General features: G+C 35.6%; 1 protein-coding gene across 8 annotated transcripts in view; it reads right to left on the bottom strand.

Annotated features, from left to right (window-relative positions):
• The window catches only part of INPP4B (inositol polyphosphate-4-phosphatase type II B), an 842,030-nt gene that overhangs the window by 184,141 nt on the left and 635,699 nt on the right, over window positions 1–22,190 (bottom strand). For all 8 annotated transcript variants that reach the window (XR_003608999.2, XM_028102335.2, XM_028102336.2 and 5 more), the window contains one exon: window positions 10,304–10,412. Coding sequence is in view for 7 of the 8 variants with exons in the window: in XM_028102335.2 (XP_027958136.1) it covers window positions 10,304–10,412 (109 nt within the window). In the remaining variant the exon portion in view is untranslated. The remainder of the gene's footprint in view (window positions 1–10,303; window positions 10,413–22,190) is intronic.

Raw genomic sequence — 22,190 nt, 5'->3', positions numbered from 1 at the left:
AGAACACATATAAGTTAGTTTCCAGAGGATACTGTGGTAAACCAGATGTACTCGGTCCATGTCCTCACGGCACACGTAGTCCAGAGGGGTAGACAGACAATTAGGAATGATTGTACACAGAAGGCTTTTTAAAGCAGCAGTCTAGCTAATGGGTCAGAGAACGCTTGTAGGCAGCTCTGAAACTGAGGAAATTTAGTCTGGTTCATATAGAGGGTGGGGTGAGAGATGTAAATGGAGAAGAAAGTGGGACCAGATGACACATGAATATATTGTGCACCTTGAACTTTATACTCCAGGCAAGAGGCAGCTAAGAAATGTTCAACATTATGAAATCACAAGATTGTATTTGCCTTTTGGAAATATTACTCCAACCACAGTGAAAAAAACAGATTCGATGGGAGCCAGTCTGGAAAGAGAGAGAGAGATTAGGAGATTTGGCAAAGAATATTTAAAAGATGGTGATTCCATAGGTTAGAATTGTTCTAACCCATAATTTATTATTGAAATGAATGACTTCCTGAAAAATAAGAAGGTAGAACTGATAGAACTTCTTTTCTTTTTTATTTCTTTGGAAGTGGAATTGAACATCTGGGTGAATGGTGGTGACTTTTATTAAGAAAAGAGATTCTCAAGAGAAGTTTGAGGGAAAGAGATTGAGAGATGATTGAATATGTTGACACTGAAGAGGTTGGATGATACCATTAATGTACAGCTATCTGCTAGATGGTTATAAATGCATGTCTGGACCTCATGGGCCACATCTGGGGTTAACTCAGAGATGGTGTCAGAAGCCCAGAGCTTGAGAATATGTGGGCAATTAGGCATTTTATGCACATTGATACTACTTTTTTTGGAGGGAAACATGGCAGCAGTTCTAAAATTTAACCACCTCAACTAAGAAATTCCACTTTTAGGAGTTTATCAAAAAAGAAATGCTCACAGTTTTTAGGGACATAAAAATAAGGGTGTATGCTGTGAACACAGGTAGTTATAACAAAAAATTAGAAATAATCTAAGTGACCATCAATATTGCATTGGTTGAATAATTATGCTACATTCAATCAATAAAATGCTACATTGCTTTTAAAAAATGAGATCTTCATGAATTGAAATGAGGCATCACCAAAACCTTTTTCTGAGTGAAAATATACTTGTTTACATATTTTACATAAATAATAGCTAAAAGCTGTTAGGCCCTCATTATGTGCCAGGCACTGTTATAAACTGTCTGCTGTATATGAAGTCGTTAAATCCTCAGAACAACCCTATGAGGTAAACAGTTTTTCCATACCACAAATGAGGAAACTAAGTTATAGAGAGGTGAGGCAATTTGACTAATGTCACAAAGCGACTAATGCCCAAGCCATGATTCCATCCATATAGGGAGTGGAGTCCATGAATTGTCTGAAATGAAAGTTTCTGCCTTAAGCCAGGATGGGGTCAGAAAAAAATGAACTTAGTTATGGAAAATTCAAGAACATCACATTCCAATGAACTTGAGTTTGTGGACTGAGTCATAGCCATTGAAAATTCAAATGGTTGGAAGCCTAGAAGAAATTACACAGGGAAATACATTTAGCTGTTCTAAGTGGTTTATTCTAGGGAAAGATATTGGAAGAGGTAGGCTTTTCATTTTATATGCTTCTTTATTCTTTAAATTTATGTGCTACAAGCAAATTTTATTTTTGTATAGTTAAAAAGAATAAAGAAGGAGAAAATCTGCATTACAAATTCATTTAGTATCATATACAACTTAGAAAAATCCTTCTATTCCCTTGTATCACAGGTAGTTCAATGCTTTGCAAACCTAATCATGTCGTTTGGACAACACATCCAAGTCTCAACATGACTCTTTATTTCAACACGGTTTATTTTCTTGCTATTCCAAACTATACATATATAAGAGATAAAAACCCACTTTCTCTTGAAGATTTGATGCTGTATATACAGGGAGCTAGCTACACGCAGGGAAGTGCACATGGAGAAGAAAAACCTAGGACATAGTTCTGGCAGCCCTAGCTTTGTATTCGCTCAAAGATGAATTGAGCTGAGAGCTAAGAGTGGCTGAGGAAAACTAAATCACAGGTGGAAGAAAATATACCCCCAAGGAATCAAATTATAATCTACATAAAGAATGAAATTGCTATCTCCTTGAAAATAACGTATTGCCAGGTGCTGGTTCAAAAAAAGAAAAAAAGGAATGGATAGGGCTTTTATTAATACCTACTCTTTATTTCCAAAGGGTCTGTGTGATATAAAGTGGGTTTTTTTTTGTGTGTGTATGATATAAAGTATTTTTTTCCAAAAGGAAAGAAAATGTATTTGGAAGTGAATAGGACATGAATTTTAGCTATAACCTAAAAGACTGATATTTTAAAATAGACTAGTTTTGGTGGATTGGTCATGACTTCCAAAGAATGACAAACGCACAGATTTTTTTTCAATGTAGAGCATTCAATTGATATACTTTGAAGAATTAACCATTTTAAGCCTTTCTGAATTTTTAAGTTTATAAAAGAAAAAAAATAAAGGTGTAAATTATATGTGCAAAAATAAACTAGATGAGACCACACCCGTATGCCACCAGTCACTCTCTTGTTGAGGAGGGAGATTACGTAATCTTTCTTTTGACTTTTTTACATTTTCCAATAAACATACACCTAAAACCCAAATAATTCAATTAAAAAATGGGCAAAAGATATGAACAGTCATTTCTCCAAAGAGGACATACAGATGACCAACAGACACATGGAAAGATGCTCTATTTCACTCATCATCAGGGAAATGCAAATCAAAACCACAATGAGCTATCACCTTACACATGTTCAAATGGCTAAAACTGAAAACACAAGAAACATGAAGATGGAGAGATAAAGGAACCCTCTTGCACTGTTGGTGGGGATACAAGCTGGTGCACTCCGGAAAATGTATGGCGTTTCCTCAAAAAGTTAAGACCAGAACTACCCTATGATCCAGTAATCATACTATTGGGTATTTATCCAAAAACAACAAATACTAGTTTGAAAGGATATACGCACCCTTATGTTTACAGGAGCATTATTTATAATAGCCAAATTATAGAAGCAGCCCAAGTGTCCATTGATAGATGAATAAATAAAGAAGTGGTATATTTATACGATGGAATATTATTCAGCCAAAAAAAAAAGAATGAAATCTTGCCATTTCCAATGACATGGATAATAGAAAGTATAATGCTAAGCAAAATAAGTCAGTCAGAGAAGGACAAACACCTATGATTTCGCTCATATACGGAATTTAAGAAACAAAACAAATGAGCAAAGGAAAAAAAAGAGAGCAAGAGACAAACCAAGAAACAGACTCTTTATTATAGAGAACAAACTGATGGTTGCCAGAGAGGAGGTGGGTGGGGGGATGGGTTAAATAGTTGATGGGGATTAAGGAGTGCACTTGTGATGAGCACAGGGTGATGTATGGAAGTGTTGATTCACCATATCGTACACTTGAAACTAATATTACACTGTATGTTAACTACATTGGAATTAAAATTTAAAAAAGAAAATTATTAAAAGAAAATATTTTTTAAATATACATTATTGAAAGATCAAAATATTTCTACTGAAAAGATACATGACATGATCTACTGGTGCACAGAAAATACTAAACAGAATTGTGATCTCAGACTAAACTGCTCTGCTAGTGAACAACAAGACAAATTTCTTAGAGAAATCCAGAGATCAAGCTAGAGACAGAGAAAGAGCTTCAGTAGGAAAAAAAATTGGTTCTCCAAATCAAATCATGGATGCAGTCTTATTGCTTTCACTGAATATATCTGAATCACTCATTCCCTTTCATTAGAAAAAAAGAGAGAGAGAGAATCTTAGTCTTAAGTATGGAAATGAAGGGTTTAAAACAAATATTTTTGTAACTACTGCCTCGTTACTGGAGAGAGTACAAAAAGGGATAAGTTTGAAAACTGACAGTTTTGCTTAGATATCTCAGCTCTATACTACTAACTACAAATGTTAATTTATGTTTTGTCTCCCCAAATTAGACAGTGGTTAGTGATTCTATCAGAAGAACATATATATCAAAGGTAGTAGTATGAGGTTTTACATCCAGTTCCCATTTTTGGCTTACTGAATGCCTGTTACACTGTAGGCTACATAGAGCTTCCTTTCCTAATGCATTATTTTTCCTTTTATCCAAGAAGTTTTCTATTTATAATAGAGAATGAGGAAACATCTACTTGTATTTCTCCTTATAATAGGAAAATTTTCCTAAGAGGTTTTGTTTTATCATATGATTACATAACCATTGATCTCAAAAAGGTAAGACTGGTTTGTTTAACTCTTTGTATTAATGTTCTACTTTCCTTCAGAAAATTCCCCCAAATTCTAATACAGACTCAGGTTGTTGCAGGCTCAACGAGAATATATATATATATATATATTTTATATATTTCCTGTCAGGAAAATTATTTTTAGTTCATTTTACTTACAATTTTTCCAAGTGATCTTTTTCTTTTTTCTGTTTGAAATTGTGGGGTAGTAAATGTTGACTATGTTCTTATCTGGAACAGATGGGGGCAGAGGTGGGAACACCAGGGCATGTCCACACGCATGTGACATTAGATCATTTGTAAGGAGTTAGTTCTGAGTTCACTCCAAATGAATAGGCAGATCACAGGGAATTAATAGTCTCAAACAAGAGTTGGCATTGCCCTTCACTGGCACTTTTTCTTCTTTATAAAGACTCTGGGTTTTCATGAGGTGCTTTTCCATCTTAAGGAAAGGGTTATGCTTTCAAGTCATGATCCTACTTAGTCAAAGTTCTGTCCGAGTCTGAAATTCCTGCTGAAATCACAAATGATCAAAGCAGGCAAAATATGTGTTGTGGCAATTTCCCACTTTCTTTTAAGCAATAACAGAAGTAAAGAATTGATCATATTTTGAGGGAGGAATCCACAAGCTTTAAAGAGCTTCCAGGTAAATCACTGACTCCAGCAACACATAGATGTTTGATGTAACAACTGAATACACGGCTTACAAACATCCTAATTTTGGTCTTTTGGAAAAATACATGTGCAATTAGGGTTTTGTCTCAGAAAAATCTCATATTTACAGCATGAAAACCCTTATAATATGTTCAATTTTATTTGCTCACACGTTATTCAGGCCCAAGTTTTTCTCAGATCTTCATTATATTTCATTTCAATATAATGAAAATATATTTCATTACAGCTTTACTCCCATCATTGGTTCTGTTTTGCAACTATGAATGAATTTGGGATTCTTTAAACACAAATTTCCAGTAATCAAACACAATTTTCTTCCTTATACCAACAAATATTACTTTGCATAGACTTTGCATAAATTTGCACAATTTTCTTCCTTATATCAACAAACATTACTTTGCATAGATTTTCTTTCTTCCTGATACATATCAATTGAGATTCTATATTGAACATTTTTCAAATTCAACTCATCTGTGTCACTATTCCTGTGTCTAGTCTCCACACCCTTCCTGTCTTCTCCCAGCACTATTCACTCACATCTATCTCTAGTTACACATTATTCTTACCTGGGAAGCTTTGTAAAACATACGCATACCTGGGCTCCATTCCCATGACTTTCACTTAATTTGTCTGGGGTGATATCTTGGCATAGATAAAATGTTTTAAAGCTCCAGAGGTAATTGTAATATGCAGTCAAGGTTAAGAAGCCCTACTTTATGTACTACTGATCTTACGGTAATATTGTTATTTGTGAAACTTGATCTCCCACTGGTATTTTCAGCACTTTAAATCAGAGACTGTATCTGATTTATATATGAATTCCAGTGCCTGCTGAATTTGAACTTGTATGCCAAATGCTCTGTGGGGTACTCCAGAAGATCCAAATTTAAATAGGGCATCTCGTCATCCAGGAAATCACGAGCTGTTACAGAAGTATCAGACAAGAACAAACCCTACAATCATAACTCTGACCTAATAAGGCTATAAGGTGAGAAAAAATAAAATATTAGGATAGAGAGTCAAATCAAGTTGGGAAATCAGGAAGATATCATGGAGAGGGTAGAATCTTAGGACGCTGATGTGTGGAATTTTGAATAGGATTAGGTGTATGGTTTTGACAGAAAGAAACAGAAAATAGTGGGAAGATGAAAACAGAAGAATTTCTTGTAAAAGGGAACTGAGTAAGGAAAGAAGAGGTAGAAAAGTGTGAGGTCCATTGAGGAAACAATCTGAACAGCATTTAAGAAGCAACTATAGGAGAAGGTGGTGATGAAAGTAGAAAGTTGGTGGAGTGAGACCACGGACGCTTGGAATGCCCAGTGGATGACTGGGGATTCCCGGAAGGTTCCTGAGCGGAGGAGTAATATACTCAGACATTTGTACTTTAAAAAGATCACTCTTCCTAATTAATTATCTTGTAGCTTTTAAAATGAACTTTTATGTGATCTAAATTACATTATATGAATACTATAAGCAAGGCTTGCTTTTTTAAAGAGATTTTATTTATTTATTTATTATTTGAGAGAGAGAGTGAGAGAGAACATGAGCAGGGGGAGGGGGAAGGAGTAGTAGAGGGAGAGAGACAGCAAATTCTGCGCTGAATGCTGAGCCCGACATGGGGCTTGACCCCAAGACCCTGAGAGATCATGACCCAAGCCCAAATCAAGAGTCAGAGGTTTACCCAACTGAGCCACCCAGGTGCTCCTATAAGCAAGGCTTTCTTATACTAAAACCTTTTTCATTATGTGGTCAGTGTATTCATCAAAAAGCAGTTCCCTAAGGAACAGACACATAAATTACATGTGTTCTCAAATGACAGTATTTCATTAGTATAACTGAGAAGAAAATAAGTGAAGGTGAAGTAGTATAACAGCTATGGTAGTTCCCCCAAAAAACTGGCCTAAAATATTGGGTAAGTATCAAAATATTAGGGAAGTATCAAAATATTAGGGGAAGTATCAAAAGAAAAGAGGTGAAGAGAATTCCTTCACTTAATGTGCTTTTATTACTGACAAATGTAAATAAGTGTGTTAGTCTGTTACTTATTTCATGTAGTCAAATTTACTTTTCTGTCATTGCTTTTGACTGACAAATGCAATATTTGTTGTTGAAAAAGCCTGCAGAAAAATAATTTGCATAGTATGATGTCACTTTAGGCTGGAAGTCCTTGTTTAGATCACCTCTTAACTTGATGGACCGGCTGAAACCATGCTCATCTGTGTATTGCCTCAGCAAGCCATATTTGTCCTGTATCACTGCCCTATGGAGTGCTTTTGAGATCCACACCAAATTGTTTTTTTAATTAAAAAACTTCATTGCATTTTGTCAATAAAGTCATTAGTAAAACAATGGGCTATATAACACATATCAAAAACCTAAAGCAAATCAATGTTTATAAGCATTGGATGCTCTTTTCATTTTTATTTTAAATTTGAGCCTAGAAAGCTGTGTGTGTGTGTGTGTGTGTGTGTGTGTGTGTGATTATGTATATATAAACATCCCAGTGAGAGGTGAAGAATAGTAAAACATTCTGATATTCATGGAGATATTTAAAACTCAAAAAATATTATTCAGAACCTAACCACACAATTCAACATTTTCTTTAATAGTAGCATATAATAATATTTTAGGGAGTTACATGGTTAGGTTCCATGTATCATCACATGCCAACTCTATATGCTCAACTAGATTTTATGTGCCCTGTGCACCGTTTTCAGTCTTTTAACTGTGTTATAAACTCTAACATTTGATTGAGAAAAACAAATAGGTTAGATGAAGTCTCAAGATTAGAGACTTCTAGTTCCACGCAAGATGCAGTAAACACAATCTATTTTACCTCTCTAATCACAAAAAAACACTCTAGTCAAAACCTATAAGTCATTTATCAGAAGAATCTAAGAGGTGGGAAAATGAAGGCAGACTGACTAAGTGCCTTAGGACTTAAGGAATAACATGACAGTGAGTTCCACAGTTTTGTTTTGTTTTTTTTTCTTTGTCTCATTTATCCCAACGATGCAAAATGCCAGGTAAAAACGGCATCCAAGAAAAGCCAAACAACTAGTAAAGCGTGGCCAAACAGAGCAGAAAACTTTTAATCACACTTGTCTATTCTAGGGGTGATACCACAAAAATGGCAGGTTGCTCCCCCACTCAAATAATGGTGCAGCAAGGGGTCGGCGAGAAACGCCCCTCCCTGGTAGAGCCCATGGACAGAAACCTGTATTACACTCCCATTCCCAGTTCAACAAAGAGATGGATCCTTTCCCCATTAGTTCTGTGATAACTGACTTCCAGCCTCCATGAATTAAATAGGAGGCGCCTCTCCCCTCAGAGCACCTGGTTGCAATTCCGATTTCTACTCCCTGCTGAAATAATAAGGCAACAGAATAACTTTCTGCAGCAGAAGGTTTTGGGGGAGGGTGTGACTATTAAGGGATTACCTGAGGGAGTTCCCTGGTGGTAATGGAATAATCCTTTATGATTACCTTAATGATAGTTACCCTAATCTACACCTGTGATAAAACCTCATAGAACTCTATCTATGCTCTTTCAACCAACCAAACACAAAAACGAAACCTGGAGTAATCTAAATAAGGACTGTATCTAAATTAATAGTATGGTACCGAAGTCAATTTCTTTCTTTCTCTTTCCTTCCTTCCTTGCATGCTTGTGTGCTTTTTTAGTGAGAGAGAAAGAGAGAAAGAGAGTGAGCATGTGAGTGGGAGAGGGGTGAGGGGCAGAGAGAGAATCTTAAGCAGGCTCCATGCCCCATGTGGAATGCAATGTGGGGCTCATCTCACAGCCCTGAGATCATGACCTGAGCTGAAATCAAGAGTTGGAAGCTTATCGGACTGAGCCACTCAAGCAACCCCCAAAGTCAACTGCTTTAAAAAAAGAAAGATAGGGGCGCCTGGGCGGCTCAGTCGTTAAGCGTCTGCCTTCGGCTCAGGTCACGATCCCGGGATCCTGGGATCGAGCCCCGCGTCGGGCTCCCTGCTCGGCGGGAAGCCTGCTTCTCCCTCTCCCACTCCCCCTGCTTGTGCTCCTGCTCTCGCTGTGCCTCTCTGTTAAATAAATAAATAAAATCTAAAAAAAAAGATATATATATTAGTTTATATATTAATATAATAGTATATCAGTTATTCAATTCTAACTTAAAGTTGTTTCTTTTTTTTTTTAGAGAGACAGTGCCAGCAGCGGGAGGAGCAGAGGGGGAGGGAGAGAGAGGATCTCAAGCAGACTCCCCACTAAGCATGGAGCCCAAGGCGGAGCTCCACCCTGAGATCATGACCTGAGCTGAAATCAAGAGTCAGAAGTTCAACCAACTGAGCCACCCAGGCGCCCCAGTTCTAACTTACTTTAATGCTTTCTTCCTGAATATCTGGACACTGAATAACAAATGTGTTATGTGATAAAACTTTTTTAAAAATTCTGGTTTTGCCACTCAGATTTTCTAATACTATTACTAAACCAATATGACTAAGAATAACTATTTTCCCCTAATTTTCAAAATTTGGGATCGTAATCCAAGAAGAGTCACGACTTGAAAAGGAAAGGAAAGTTACTCTTCACACCTAAATAACACTCTTTATGGTTTACGTGAGTATAGGCATATTATAGGATAAGCTCAGTACGTGGGCAGTGAGTACCTGGGGGATAAACTACTGATGCAGTAGTTTTAAAGTAACTGAACACACAAAAAATTGAGGAAGTATAATAAAATTATAAATGACAGTGATAATACTTTGGTTTATGTGTCATGCCTTGTCCCTCAGGAATACAAGATTTCTCTTTTAATCTCACCATTTAACAGACAGAGTTCTATATTGCTGTCTCTTTTTCAAATGACACAATTAAATGATAGGCAGTTATGTGCCTGGCCTTAGGCCACAATGGAAATCACTAGCAGGGTCCGACTCATAAATCAGGACTCATGCTCTCCATCAAGTGTCTTCAGCTGCACAGTTAAAGTAGACCATCTTCAGCTAAATCTCCACATGAATACCATTCCACTGAATGAGCCATAGTTGATACTAGAATATACCTGTTTTTCAGTAGCATGGTTTCCAGAAGATTTTTCTGCCAGCATAGTGCTACTCCATTAGCAACATACTCAGGCATTTCATTTATTCTAATTTAATTTGTGCTCAAGTATTTTTTTGGACATTCGACAACTTTAAGTTACTTCATGGGTCGGAGATGTCAAGAACTATTCATTGTGATGGACCAAGCTTCTTCATCCTAACCTTATAAACAAACTTCCCCAAAGGGAAGGTAATACCATTAATGCATCTTGTCATCACTTACTTTCTTCTTTCCATTTCAAATCTATGGAGTAGTTTCCGAAGACCACCATTCTTAAATCCCTGAAAATGGGCAGCTGGGGCTCCCACAGTGATGACATCGTAGAGAGCATCTGGAACAGGAATGGAGAAGGAGATTAACACTTTGCAAACATTTGTCTCCAGCATGCTATCTGCATTGAAGCATACACACTGTGGGAAGTTTGAGAAATTATTCTGTTTAATTTTGTAGGACTAACTGAACTCTCATCTTAAGGGGGCAAGAGGAACTAATCAATCTTTCTAAAAGCCACCTGTGTACCTATACAAGTTATAATATTTCTTTGATTTATGACTACATCTTAATTATATGCTACTATGTGGAACAGTATGTTCCCTCATTCTTCTATATACTTACTGAGATAACATGTTAATTGGTCTTTTGTGTATTTTGCCTTATTGAGTTTTGCATCATTTAATTTGCAATCATACTGAAATTCAACAATAATGAACAATCTTTACAGAGAAAAGAACCAAAATATTAATTCATCTTGGCTCAAGGACAGAACAGTACTAGTGCATTTTTATCTATACAGAGTAGTTTCCTTTCTGTGTATACTAAATCTTACAGTTTTGAAAGCATGCTTTTGCAATTTTCTTAGATGACACAGAAAGAATACACACAATGTCTCTAGGTCTATTTTCCACCATGATACTTTGTTTTTTTTTTTTAATAAAAAATCCATACATTTAAATTGAAACTCAATCCTTTGATCTTGAAAGCCATCAAGTTTGATACATATTAAGTTTACGGCTCCAAAACACAGCATCATTTTTACCTTCTAATGAAAAGTATCCCCATAAGAAGGAAGACAGAGTGAACATCTCTTGTTAAACTACATTTTATTTGAGAAACCTAATTTCATAGTAGATCCTTTTCAAATTGATTTTGGTATTGACACTGGTTGTTTTTCAGTTCTCATTTACAGGGAAAACATAAATTATTTTATTAGCTCCAGGTAAACACCATAACTTCTTTATACTGGTTCAATCCAAGTGCACCTGAAATATTTTTCTTAATAAAAAATGTCTTCAAGTGAAAGACTTCAGCAACACTGAGAGAACTCAAGGTCACACAAACAGAACAAAATAAAACAATACAGAAAACAAACAAAAAAAACCCAGAATGTAACCCAAATCAACCTATCAATAAGGCACTTACTGAACAGCCACTCAACAGATTGTTAGTGGTAATCTCTTGCCCTTTCAAAAAGTCACTAATAAACTAAAAATTAGCTTTTCTTAATATAGCAGAATATTAGACTTGCATGAAATTTAAAGACTTCTTCATCCTGGAGATTTTAATCTAGGGTTAAGAAAAGGGTTTGGGGGAGTCCATAAATATATGCAAATTGTATAAGTATGTCTGTTCTACTTCTGGAAAAGGGTCACAGCTTTCTCAAATGGTCATGAGAACACCCAAACGTTACCAACACTAAATTCCAGTCCACCTGCTTTGTCTAAAGTCCCAAAGACCTTACACCTATAGTCTTCTGACTTCTAATCCAGAGATGGAGAGCCAGGGGTTTAAGTTACTGACTGGAAACCTGAGTCCCTTGCTCTGGATCCCAGCTCTGCCACTTACAAGCTGTGTAGCATTAGGGAAATTACTTAACCTCTCTATGTCTCAGTTTCCTCAGGTAGATAATGAAGTTGAAAGTAGTTAAAAGTGGTGAGCATTCACTATTACCTATGATTATTTTCCCTATAAGAAGTAATCCTACCAATGAAGCAAAGAAAGATAATATTTTAAGTTTTGCTTATTTACCATGAAAATACACTTTTCAGTCTGACAAGGAAAGTAATAATGAGGCTCAGTTTTCTGAATAGAATCAGTTCCTGTGTTAATTTAAAGTAAATGCAAAAAGAAACATCACCATCATGCTGCCATGAAATATGCTGCATTTCTGCTAAAACCTGAATGACCAACAATACCAACAATAGATAGAAGTAACTAAAAACTGTATACATATGTCCCATTAGCCCAAACTAAATGCATTCCTAACTGATTTTTTTTTTTTTAATTGCCTGTAGACTCTCACTGGATTCAAAAAAAGTTTGTGGCCTCTCCAGCACCACCTAGCAAGAGGGGAATAATGAGGGAAGGGAAAAGCTGAGTAGAAAGAGAGAACAGTCTTAACTGATGGAGGTTAAAATAGCTTACTTTTGTAAAATTTGCAAAACACCTGACCACAAACAAGTTGCTAAGGCCCCTTGCAGGATCTTGGAAGAGGCCCATTCACAGGAAAAGCCCCAAACTTAAGTTGCACTAGCTTTCTAGTGAATCTGTCTCTTCAATTCACCTATAGTTTCAGCATTTTCCAAAGCTACTTCCTAGGAGCAGAAATTTTCTCTTTGTTTATCCACTCTACTCAGAGGAATTCTAGTCACATATGAAGGAACCATGACACTTGGAAGCAGCAGGTAAAGGAAGAGAAGCAAGTTGCTCAAATATTGTCCACTCTTCATAATAAAGAGCTGATTATTTTTAAATCTAAATGAAGGCATGTGTGTTTCTTGAATCCTACTATAATAAAGAACTTCCAAGTTATTAACAAGTTCTTTCATATCCAAAGTTCTGACTTTTACTTGTTTCCATTCTATTTTCTGCTTATGAGCTCATCCAAGTTGTAGGTGTTCAATAAATGTCAATAAATAAATATTCTGAGGCTTAATTCAGTTTGTCTTATATGTCTTTATAGATCATATAAGGGATTATTATTCTTAATTGAAGAAATAAAAAATGTATATACACTATCCAGAAAAAAAACATATAGGAATCTGAAATATATGTGTGCATGTGTATATATATATAATACATATAATGTGTATATATATATGTGTGTGTGTGTGTGTGTGTGTGTGTGTGTATATAATCTCCATGGGATGGGGATGAATGCATATCCACCCATGGACCATATTATATAAAAGAACAAAGAGAATTTATGATTATTCACATGCAAAAGAATGAAATTAGACCCTTATCCTATAGCATGCACAAAAATCAACTCAAAATGGATTAAAGACTTAGACATAAGACCTAAAAGTGTAAAACTCCTAGAAAAAAACATAGAGGAAAAGTCTTATGATAATTGGTCTTTTTTTTTTAAAGATTTCATTTATTTATTTGAGAGAGAATGAGAGAGATCATGAGAGGGCAGAGGGTCAGAGGAAGAAGCAGACTCCCCGCTGAGCAGGGAGCCCGATGTGGGACTTGATCCCGGGACTCCAGGATCATGACCTGAGCCGAAGGCAGTCGCTTAACCAACTGAGCCACCCAGGCGCCCGATAATTGGTCTTTACAGTGGTTTCGTAGATATGACGCTAAAAGCGTAAGCAACAAAAGCAAGCAGGACTACGTCAAACTAAAAAGCTTCTGCATAGGTAAAGAAACAAGAGACTAAAAAGGCAACATACAGAAGAGGAGAAAATATTGGCAAACCATATATCTGATGAGAAGTTAATCTCCAAAATATATAAGGAACTCCTACAACTCCATAGTAAAACAATTAATAACCTGACTAAAAAATGGGCTAAAGGCTTAAATAGACATTTTGCCAAAGAAGACATACAAATGGCCAAGAGGCATATAAAAAAATGTTAAAGGTTATTAATCATCAGAAAAATGCAAATCAAAACTATAATGAGATACCATCTCACACCTGTAAAATGGCTACTATCAAGAAACACAAAAGACAGTGAGCGTTAGCCACAATCTGGACAAACTGAAATCCTTGCACAGGGTAGAACTATCATGGTTCAGTAATCCCAGTTCTGGGTATTTATACAAAAGAACTGAAATCAGGATCTCAGAGAGATATGAGCACCTCTATGTTCAGGTAAGCACTACACATAATAGGCAAGATATGGAAGCAATCTAAATGTCTGTCAGTGGGTGCTGTATACATATAATGGGATGCTATTCAGCTTTAAAAAGGAAGGAACTTCTGTAATATGCAACAATAGGAATAATCCTTGAAGGTATCAAGTGAAATAAGCCACAAAAAGACAAATAATGCGTGATTCTCCTTGTCTGAGGTATCTTGGTATCAATGTTTCTATAAAATTTGAATTCAGTTTTATTTTTTATTTTTATTTTTTAAATTTGAATTAAGTTTTAATATACCATCTAAAACAGGAAGAAATACAGAATTCCTTTAAAAATGTCTCACCACATATAAAACAAAAGAACCCAGTAACTTTGTGAGGAGATAAATATGTAAATTAGCTTAGCTATAGTCATCATTCACTATGTACATATATGGCAAAATATCATGTTATATACCTAAAAATATATATAATTTTTATTAAAACACAAAAACATATTTATTATTGAGATACTTTTGCAAATTTTAATTTTTGAGATAATTTTGGATTTCCAGAGTTGTGCAAAGTTAGAACAGAGTTCTGTATACCCTTCACTCAAGCTCCCTATGTTAATATCTCACATAGTCATTGACTATCAAAACTAAGAAATTAATATTGTACTATACCATTAAATAAAGTAGATAATGTTAGGATTAGTTTTTCCACTAACACCCTTGTTTTTTTCAGGATCCAGTCTAGAATTCCACATTTCATGTCACTGTCATGTAGTCTCCTCTAATCTATGACAGTTTCTCAGTCTTTCATTTTTGATTGTGACACTTTTGAAGAGTACTGGTCAGTTATTTTGTAGAGTGTCCCTCAATTTGGGTTTGTCTTATGTTTTCTCATAATTAGACTGAAGTTCTGCACTATTGAGTAGGATACTATGGAGGCGATATGCCCTTCTCAGTGCGTTATAACAGGGAGTATGTTAAATTGATATATATTACTTGATGTTACCCTTGATGCATTGGTCAAAGTGATGACTGCCACTACCTACAGTTGATTCTTCACTGTAAAGTTACTAAAGATTTAGAGAGACATATTTTAATGCAATATCCTGTTTCTTTTCAGACTTGTGCCCACTAATTTTAGCATCTATTGATATATCTTGCCTGTGGCAATTATTACTGCTGTGGTTGAATGGTGATTTTCCATTTCCCTCATTCCTTCCACATTTATTAATTGGAATTCTTTTGGGAAGAACAGTTGATCTTTCTCCTTTATTTTATATATTCAGTAATCTATGTATTTATTTTTAAAGATTTATTTATTCCTTTTAGAGAGAGAGAAAGAGCATGGGGGCCTGGGGCAGAGGGAGAGGGAGAGAGAATCCTTAAGCAGATTCCCTGCTGAGTGTGGAGCCCCACAAGGGGCTCAACCCCAGGACCCCGAGATCATGATCTGAGCTGAAATCAAGAGCTGGCCGCTTAACCGACTAAGCCACCCAGGTGCCCCTCAATTATTTATTTATTTATTTTTTAGATTTTATTTATTTGAGAGAGCGAGAATGAGAGAGAGAGAGAGAGCGCACATGGGGGGGTCAGAGGGAGAAGCAGACTCCCCGCTGAGCAGGGAGCCCAATGTGGGACTCGATCCCAGGACTCCAGGATCATGACCTGAGCCGAAGGCAGTCGCTTAACCAACTGAGCCACCCAGGCGCCCCTCCTCAGTTATTCATTAACGTCAATATGGACTCATGGGTATTTTGTTCCTTGGTTTATGATCTAACACCATATTTATGTTCAAGTTGTTCTAGCTTTGTCCATTGGGAACTCCTTCAGTTGGATCTTGTGCTATTTATATACATCACCCTCCTCATTTGCTGTCATCATTGTTATTTGTTTCTTGAGCACTTCCTTCTTTTCTAGAGCCACTAGATACTCTAGACTCATATTTTCCCTGCCTCAGCTCTAGAATCAACCAGTTTTCCAAAGAACCCTAGCTTTTTTTACTGGAGAATGGTGTTTAGAAATCAAATGCTGGGCGTATTTAGGTGGCTCTGTCAGATAAGTGTCATGATCTCAGGGTCCCAAGATCTAGCTCAGCATTGCACTCAGCACTCAGCGGGGAGTTTGCTTGTCCCTCTGCCCTTCTCTTGCTAGTGCTCTCAATCTCTCAAATAAATAAGTAAATAAACAAACAAACAAATAAATAAATAAAACATTTTCTTGAAAAAAAAATCAAATACTGGGGGTAGTTATGCTCATTGTTACTGTTTTCAATCTTTTCAGTGCCAGAGGTATGAAGTATATGCATATATATGCATACTAACTTGTAAACACACACACACCTGTATCTATCTATCTATATTAAGGACAACAAACCCATTAGTCCATATTTTTACTTCTGACTTCAGTTCAGCATTACAAGATTCCTTCTAGCCTTTCTTACTTTATTTCTAACTTCTTTCTCTGACATTGAGAACTTGACTCTCCCTATTTGCATATTTACGTATTTGGTTAACCACAGTATACAAATAAAATAGTTTCAGAATTGTTAACTCATACCTCTGTAAGAAGAAAATTTACTAAGTACAGTGTTTGTATTTTTTTTTAATTTAGCCTTATGATTATATCTAATGTTTACTTAGATCAGATCCTTTATTTCCCATTATTTTAATTAAATTATCATTTTTATAATTTTATTTAGCATTTTTTACCATTTTTAACAATATAGTAAAAGGAAGTTAGCAATGAAGCAAATTGGGAATATGAAATTCTAGGGAAAACTTACAAATAATTAGTAGCACAACAATCAGGATTTGAAAAAAATAAGAACAGAAAGGGAGCCAATTTCTCAACATAGTTATATATTCTCAAGAGTGAAGTTACCAGGAGCTAAAACATAGAAGAGTTTCCCAAATATTCTTGACTTTCGAACTTCATAGAATACATTTCAAATAGGCAAGTAAAAAGTAGTATTGTTGTGTTTCAGCACAGCTAGCAGAACTGAATACTTTGTCTAAATTCCAGAAGCCATTTCTCCCATTTCCCCACCTCACAAGCCAACCTTGATATTCCATTAATATCAAGAGGCTTTCTCTGTAGAGACAATAAGTAGGGTTTATGTCTGGATGTTGAAAGAGCAAATATGGTCTCTTGCCTCTCTCATTTTTCTTTATTGCCTTTTGATTCTATCTACCTTGATCAGAACCACTCCTCAAAAAGCTGGGATCTGTAAGTACATATTTTGTAGGGGCTCAAAGAATTTAGGCTTATGTAACCTTCACCTTCGTACATTTGAGATCTTCAAAAAGTTGCTTTGAAGTGTTAATTTCTAAACATTGAAAACTGTGATATTGTGATTTATAATGTAAAAAAAGAAAGCCAAAGGCTCAAAATAGTCACTTATGTCAAAGGACCCACATCAGCAAACTAAGGCTTAGTACCTAACCTAACTGCAGTTTCAGCCTCCCAGGAATGTAACCTTTAACCAGTCAACATAGAATTTCTTGGTCAGCACTAGGAAATTTACTAAAAGCTTCCTTCCATTCCCCTTAGGAGGATGACTTTGCCTAAAACAACGGATTCCTTTGCCAATAATTTCCTTTTTTCCCCACTTCCTTCCTTTAAAAATCTTCCCTTTTCTGCAGCTCTATAGAGCTCTCTTTTATTTGTTAGGTGGGATGCTGCCTGATTCATGAATCATTCAATAAAGCCAATTTGAACTTTTAAATTACTCAGCTGAATTTTTGTTGCTTAACAACAATAGGAAATAAATATATTTGGTCTTTGTTCGCTTTTCTGGCAAGGTGGTCCTAATACCCTTGGAATTTTCTGTGTTGAGAGCTTTAAAGATGTCTTTTCTTATGTTAATGAAGTGACTTTTGGACCTCACCTAAGGAGGGCCTGGTTGCCAGTGTATCCAATCAAGTGATTAGAGGTTTGGAATTTTCTATCCCTCCTCTCTACCCAGCCACCTGGGAGGGGAAAAGAGCTGGAAATTGAGTTCAATCCCCAATGACCAATTATTTAATCAATCGTGCCTATGTAATGAAATCTCAAAAAACAAACGAAACAAAACCGAAAGACTAGGTTTGGGGAGCTTCTGCATTGGTGAACATGTGGAGGTGCTGGGAGAGAGGTGTTCAGATAGCATGGAAGTTCTGCGTACTTTCCTCATGTCTGGCTCTGTGCATCTCTTCCCCCTGGCTGTTCCTGAGTTACATCCTTTTATAATAAACCAGTAACCTAGTAAATAAAATGTTTTTCTGAGTTCTGTGAATAGTTCTACCAAATTAACTGAACCCAAGGAAGGGGGGACCTTTCTGATTTATAGCCAGATTGTCAAAAGTACAGGTAACAACCTGGGCTTTCAACTGGCATCTGAAGTGGAAGGCAGTCTTGTGGGACAGAGCCCTTAGCCCATGGAATCTGACGCTATTTCCAGGTAGATAATGTCAGAATTGAGTTGAAACTTGGGACACTCAGTTGGCATCCTGGCACGTTGGAGAACTGATGGTGTGGGGAAACCCCTATCCCCACATTGGAATGGTGCCACAATCATTAATAACTAAAGAGTGGCTCTGAAGGAAACAATTAGAAAGTATATGCTGAATGTTATTCCCAGAGTTTACATGAAGTTACTAAGCCAGAGAAAACAGCTGTGCTCTTCAGCTATAGGTTTGTTTGGTTTGTCACATGATCTAAAATAACAACATATTCCTTTACTTTGAAATCGGTTCTGTCACACTTGACACTAATCACTAAAATTTTTAAATACCACACTTACTGGAAATCACAAAATTATAACTCTTGGGAGTCTTAGTATTTTGCAAATGGTATTTGATAATTACCATTTAACAATATCACAGTATTGGGACTGCTAGGTTTACCTCTTTGGCCCCTTCATCCTTGAATGCCACTTGCAATTACTACAAAAATAGTAGACGGATCTAGGTACAGCAAGGGATTCATTTCCTGGTCCCTCAGTTTAGTTAATGTAGAATGGTATACACTTAAAGTACCACGTTCAGTCTTGGCTAGAGCAGTGGTACTTTTTTAAAATTTAGTTAGAATTAACTGCAATTTATTGCATTCCTCTAAGAGTAAACATATACAAAAACAAAACAAATAATCAATAAAAAATAAAATTCCAAGATAACAATTTGATCAGTAATATTTGTCTCATTTTAAAATTTTCCTCATTCTATCCTGCTGTTTAAATTTTGTACCCTTATGACATCCAGTCCTTAACTGTATAGAATAAAAGCTTTCAGATTTTTGGTACGAAGAAACAACTATAAAAATATAGGTGGGCATTTATTTTACAGAAAATTTGAGCAAAAAAAAAAATCAGAGGTCCTTTTTTCTTCCTTAAAATAATATAATCTGTGTGTCTTCTTTTTTTGATAGTTTATATCTCAAAAATTGTCCTTGGCTTTGTGAAAATGGCATCATACACAGCATAATGGGGGAGTGTAATTCAAGTTGTTGAATCTCATCAAGCTAAAGATACTAGGTTGGTTTGAAATTTAATAACAGGGCTGCCTCATAGCCTTTAAAAAGCCACTTAATAATAGATATGAGATAATAAGTCTATTTTTTTCCCAGATCTTTTTAAAATTCCTACAACTATAAAAATAGTGCTAATGAAAAAAAAATGCAGACATGCTGATCTCATTTCAAGGAACAATTTAAGCATAATCCCTGACTTCAAAATGGCCCACAAAATGACTTTGACATGAATCACAAAATAAGAAGGAATTTTAAGGGAAATCTATTTCAAAATAGTCACAACAATTTGGCAACATCATGAAACATATCTAAAAGTAATTATACTTCATTGATGAGGTGATATACCCAAACTCAAGATACAGAAATCAGGGAGTTCTAAACAGCTCCTCATTTGCTCCTTCCCTCAATGTGGAGATTAGAAAACTAAGGGGCAGAGCGGTTAGCTGACTCATCCATACTTATATAGTAAATTCTGGCTTATGTCGCACCTGATTCCAACTATAGCTTGATGATATACTATAGAAGGTTTTTTCTTTCTTTCCTCTTTCTATCTTTCTCTGTCTCTCTCTCTTTGCTATATATTATAATATGCCATTATATATATATAACACAAAATAAGTTAAACATAGCATAATATTATAAGAACCCCTATTTTATAATATTCATAACTAACTTTCTATGAAAATAAGATTTGAGGTGGAAAATTGTGTTCTTAAATTCAGGGTTTTGTCTTTGTTATTGTTGCTGCTGTCTAGGATTTCTATGGGATTGTATTTGTTGCATTTAATTTAAGTAATGAATAAGGGTGAAAAATTAACTTAATGGGTCTGGGGCATCTGACATTAGATGGAGGTTATTTCATTTGTCAGTATGAGACATGACAACATTAGTTCTGCTCAGTTACTTGTTTCTAGAGCTAGATATTAGCCTTGTATTTGGTGAATCTGCCTCGTATTATTTGCAAAGCTGCCTCTCCAAATATTGCAGCATATTAATCAAATGCAGATTGATGTAATTTACTAATGGTACGAACGAAAATAAATCTAGATTACACCCAAATAACTCACCAGTGAAATACCAAGGCTTGGCCAATCTTACTTGCATCACTACCTTGCAAAATGTTGTCTGTAATTCAGCTAAACATTCAAATCAGTAATCATGGATCTTAAATAAATTTAACGGCGATTCATTTAATGTGCTAAATACATGTTATATAAGTAAGTAGAAATTTGATTGACTGCCATATACAACTTTTAACCATTTTATTTTGCAAATAAAACCAATGCTCGGAAAAGTTATTAACTTGGTCAATGTCTAAGAAATAAGTGGCAGGACCCCAAAAATTCAGTCAAGTTTTCAATTTCTATTAAAACATATAGTTGCTGATCTAGTCTATAAGCACTTACTTTATCTGAATTCCAATCTCAAATAATAAATTTTAAACTTATTATAAAATCATAAATATTTTTTAAAACATAGAAGCTTAATATTCAATATTATATATATGATACGTATATGATATATATATGATGTATATAAAATTATATATATACAGTATACATATTTATACACACAGACACACACATATATATATAACTTACATAACCTTGGGGAAAAAATCAGTATGCAGTAGAATTCAGTACCTTGGCATTAATTCTTGGCCACTAAGATATCTAGTCTTTTCCCACATTTTCTCCTTTACATCTTCAAAAAGAAGTCTTTCTGAAAAGTGCTATGTCAAAAATCCTCTAGTTTAAGAGTTGTACCCTAGTTCTGTAACAACAAAATTTTGCTTTTTTTTATACTACTTGATATTTGTCATCACAAAGAAGAAATTCCTTTATATATCTTGTTATTATGGGTTGATTATTGCTCCCCAAGAAAGATATCCTAGAATATGACCTTATTTGGAAATACGGTCTTTACAGATGTAATCAAGTCCAAATTGGGCCAGTAGGGACAGGTGCTAATTCAATATGGTGGTGTCCTCAAGGGGGAAATTTGAACACAGAGACAGACACAGAGGAGATGAGGTAAAGATGCATAGGGGAATACTGTGAAGATGGAGGATTGGTACGATGCATCAACAAGCCAAAGAAAACCAAAGATGGCCAGGAAACCACCGGAAGGCAGGTGGAGGTGAGGAAGACTTCCCCTACAGGTTTCAGAGGGAGCACTCCTCTGCTGACACCTTGATTTCAGACTTCTGGCCTCCAGACTGTGAGACAATACATTTTTGTTGTTTAAGCCAGCCAGTTTGTGGTAATGTCACAGCAGCTTTAGGAAACGGATAGATATCCTAAACCAAACTAATTAGGAGAAATTATGTTTGCTTTTCTAAATTTCTTTCATTGCCAGTTTCTTTCTTACAAATTGGAGAAATAGAAACTAAACACAATGTATTAATCCTGGCTCACTCTAGTCTATTTTTCAGATAGCATCTTGGAAAGAATAGCACAAATGCTTCTGCTGTTGTGTTGTTTTCAAGAAATAAGTATAATAAAAGGTCACTTAGAAAATAATTTT

The sequence above is a fragment of the Eumetopias jubatus genome, unplaced genomic scaffold (genome assembly GCF_037043125.1).
Source record: "Eumetopias jubatus isolate StellerSeaLion01/CBP00866 unplaced genomic scaffold, mEumJub1_p1.0 scaffold_2, whole genome shotgun sequence".
NCBI classification, from domain to species: domain Eukaryota; kingdom Metazoa; phylum Chordata; class Mammalia; order Carnivora; family Otariidae; genus Eumetopias; species Eumetopias jubatus.
Note: the sequence above shows the minus strand (reverse complement) of the source record. Positions and strands in the feature narration are given on the sequence as shown.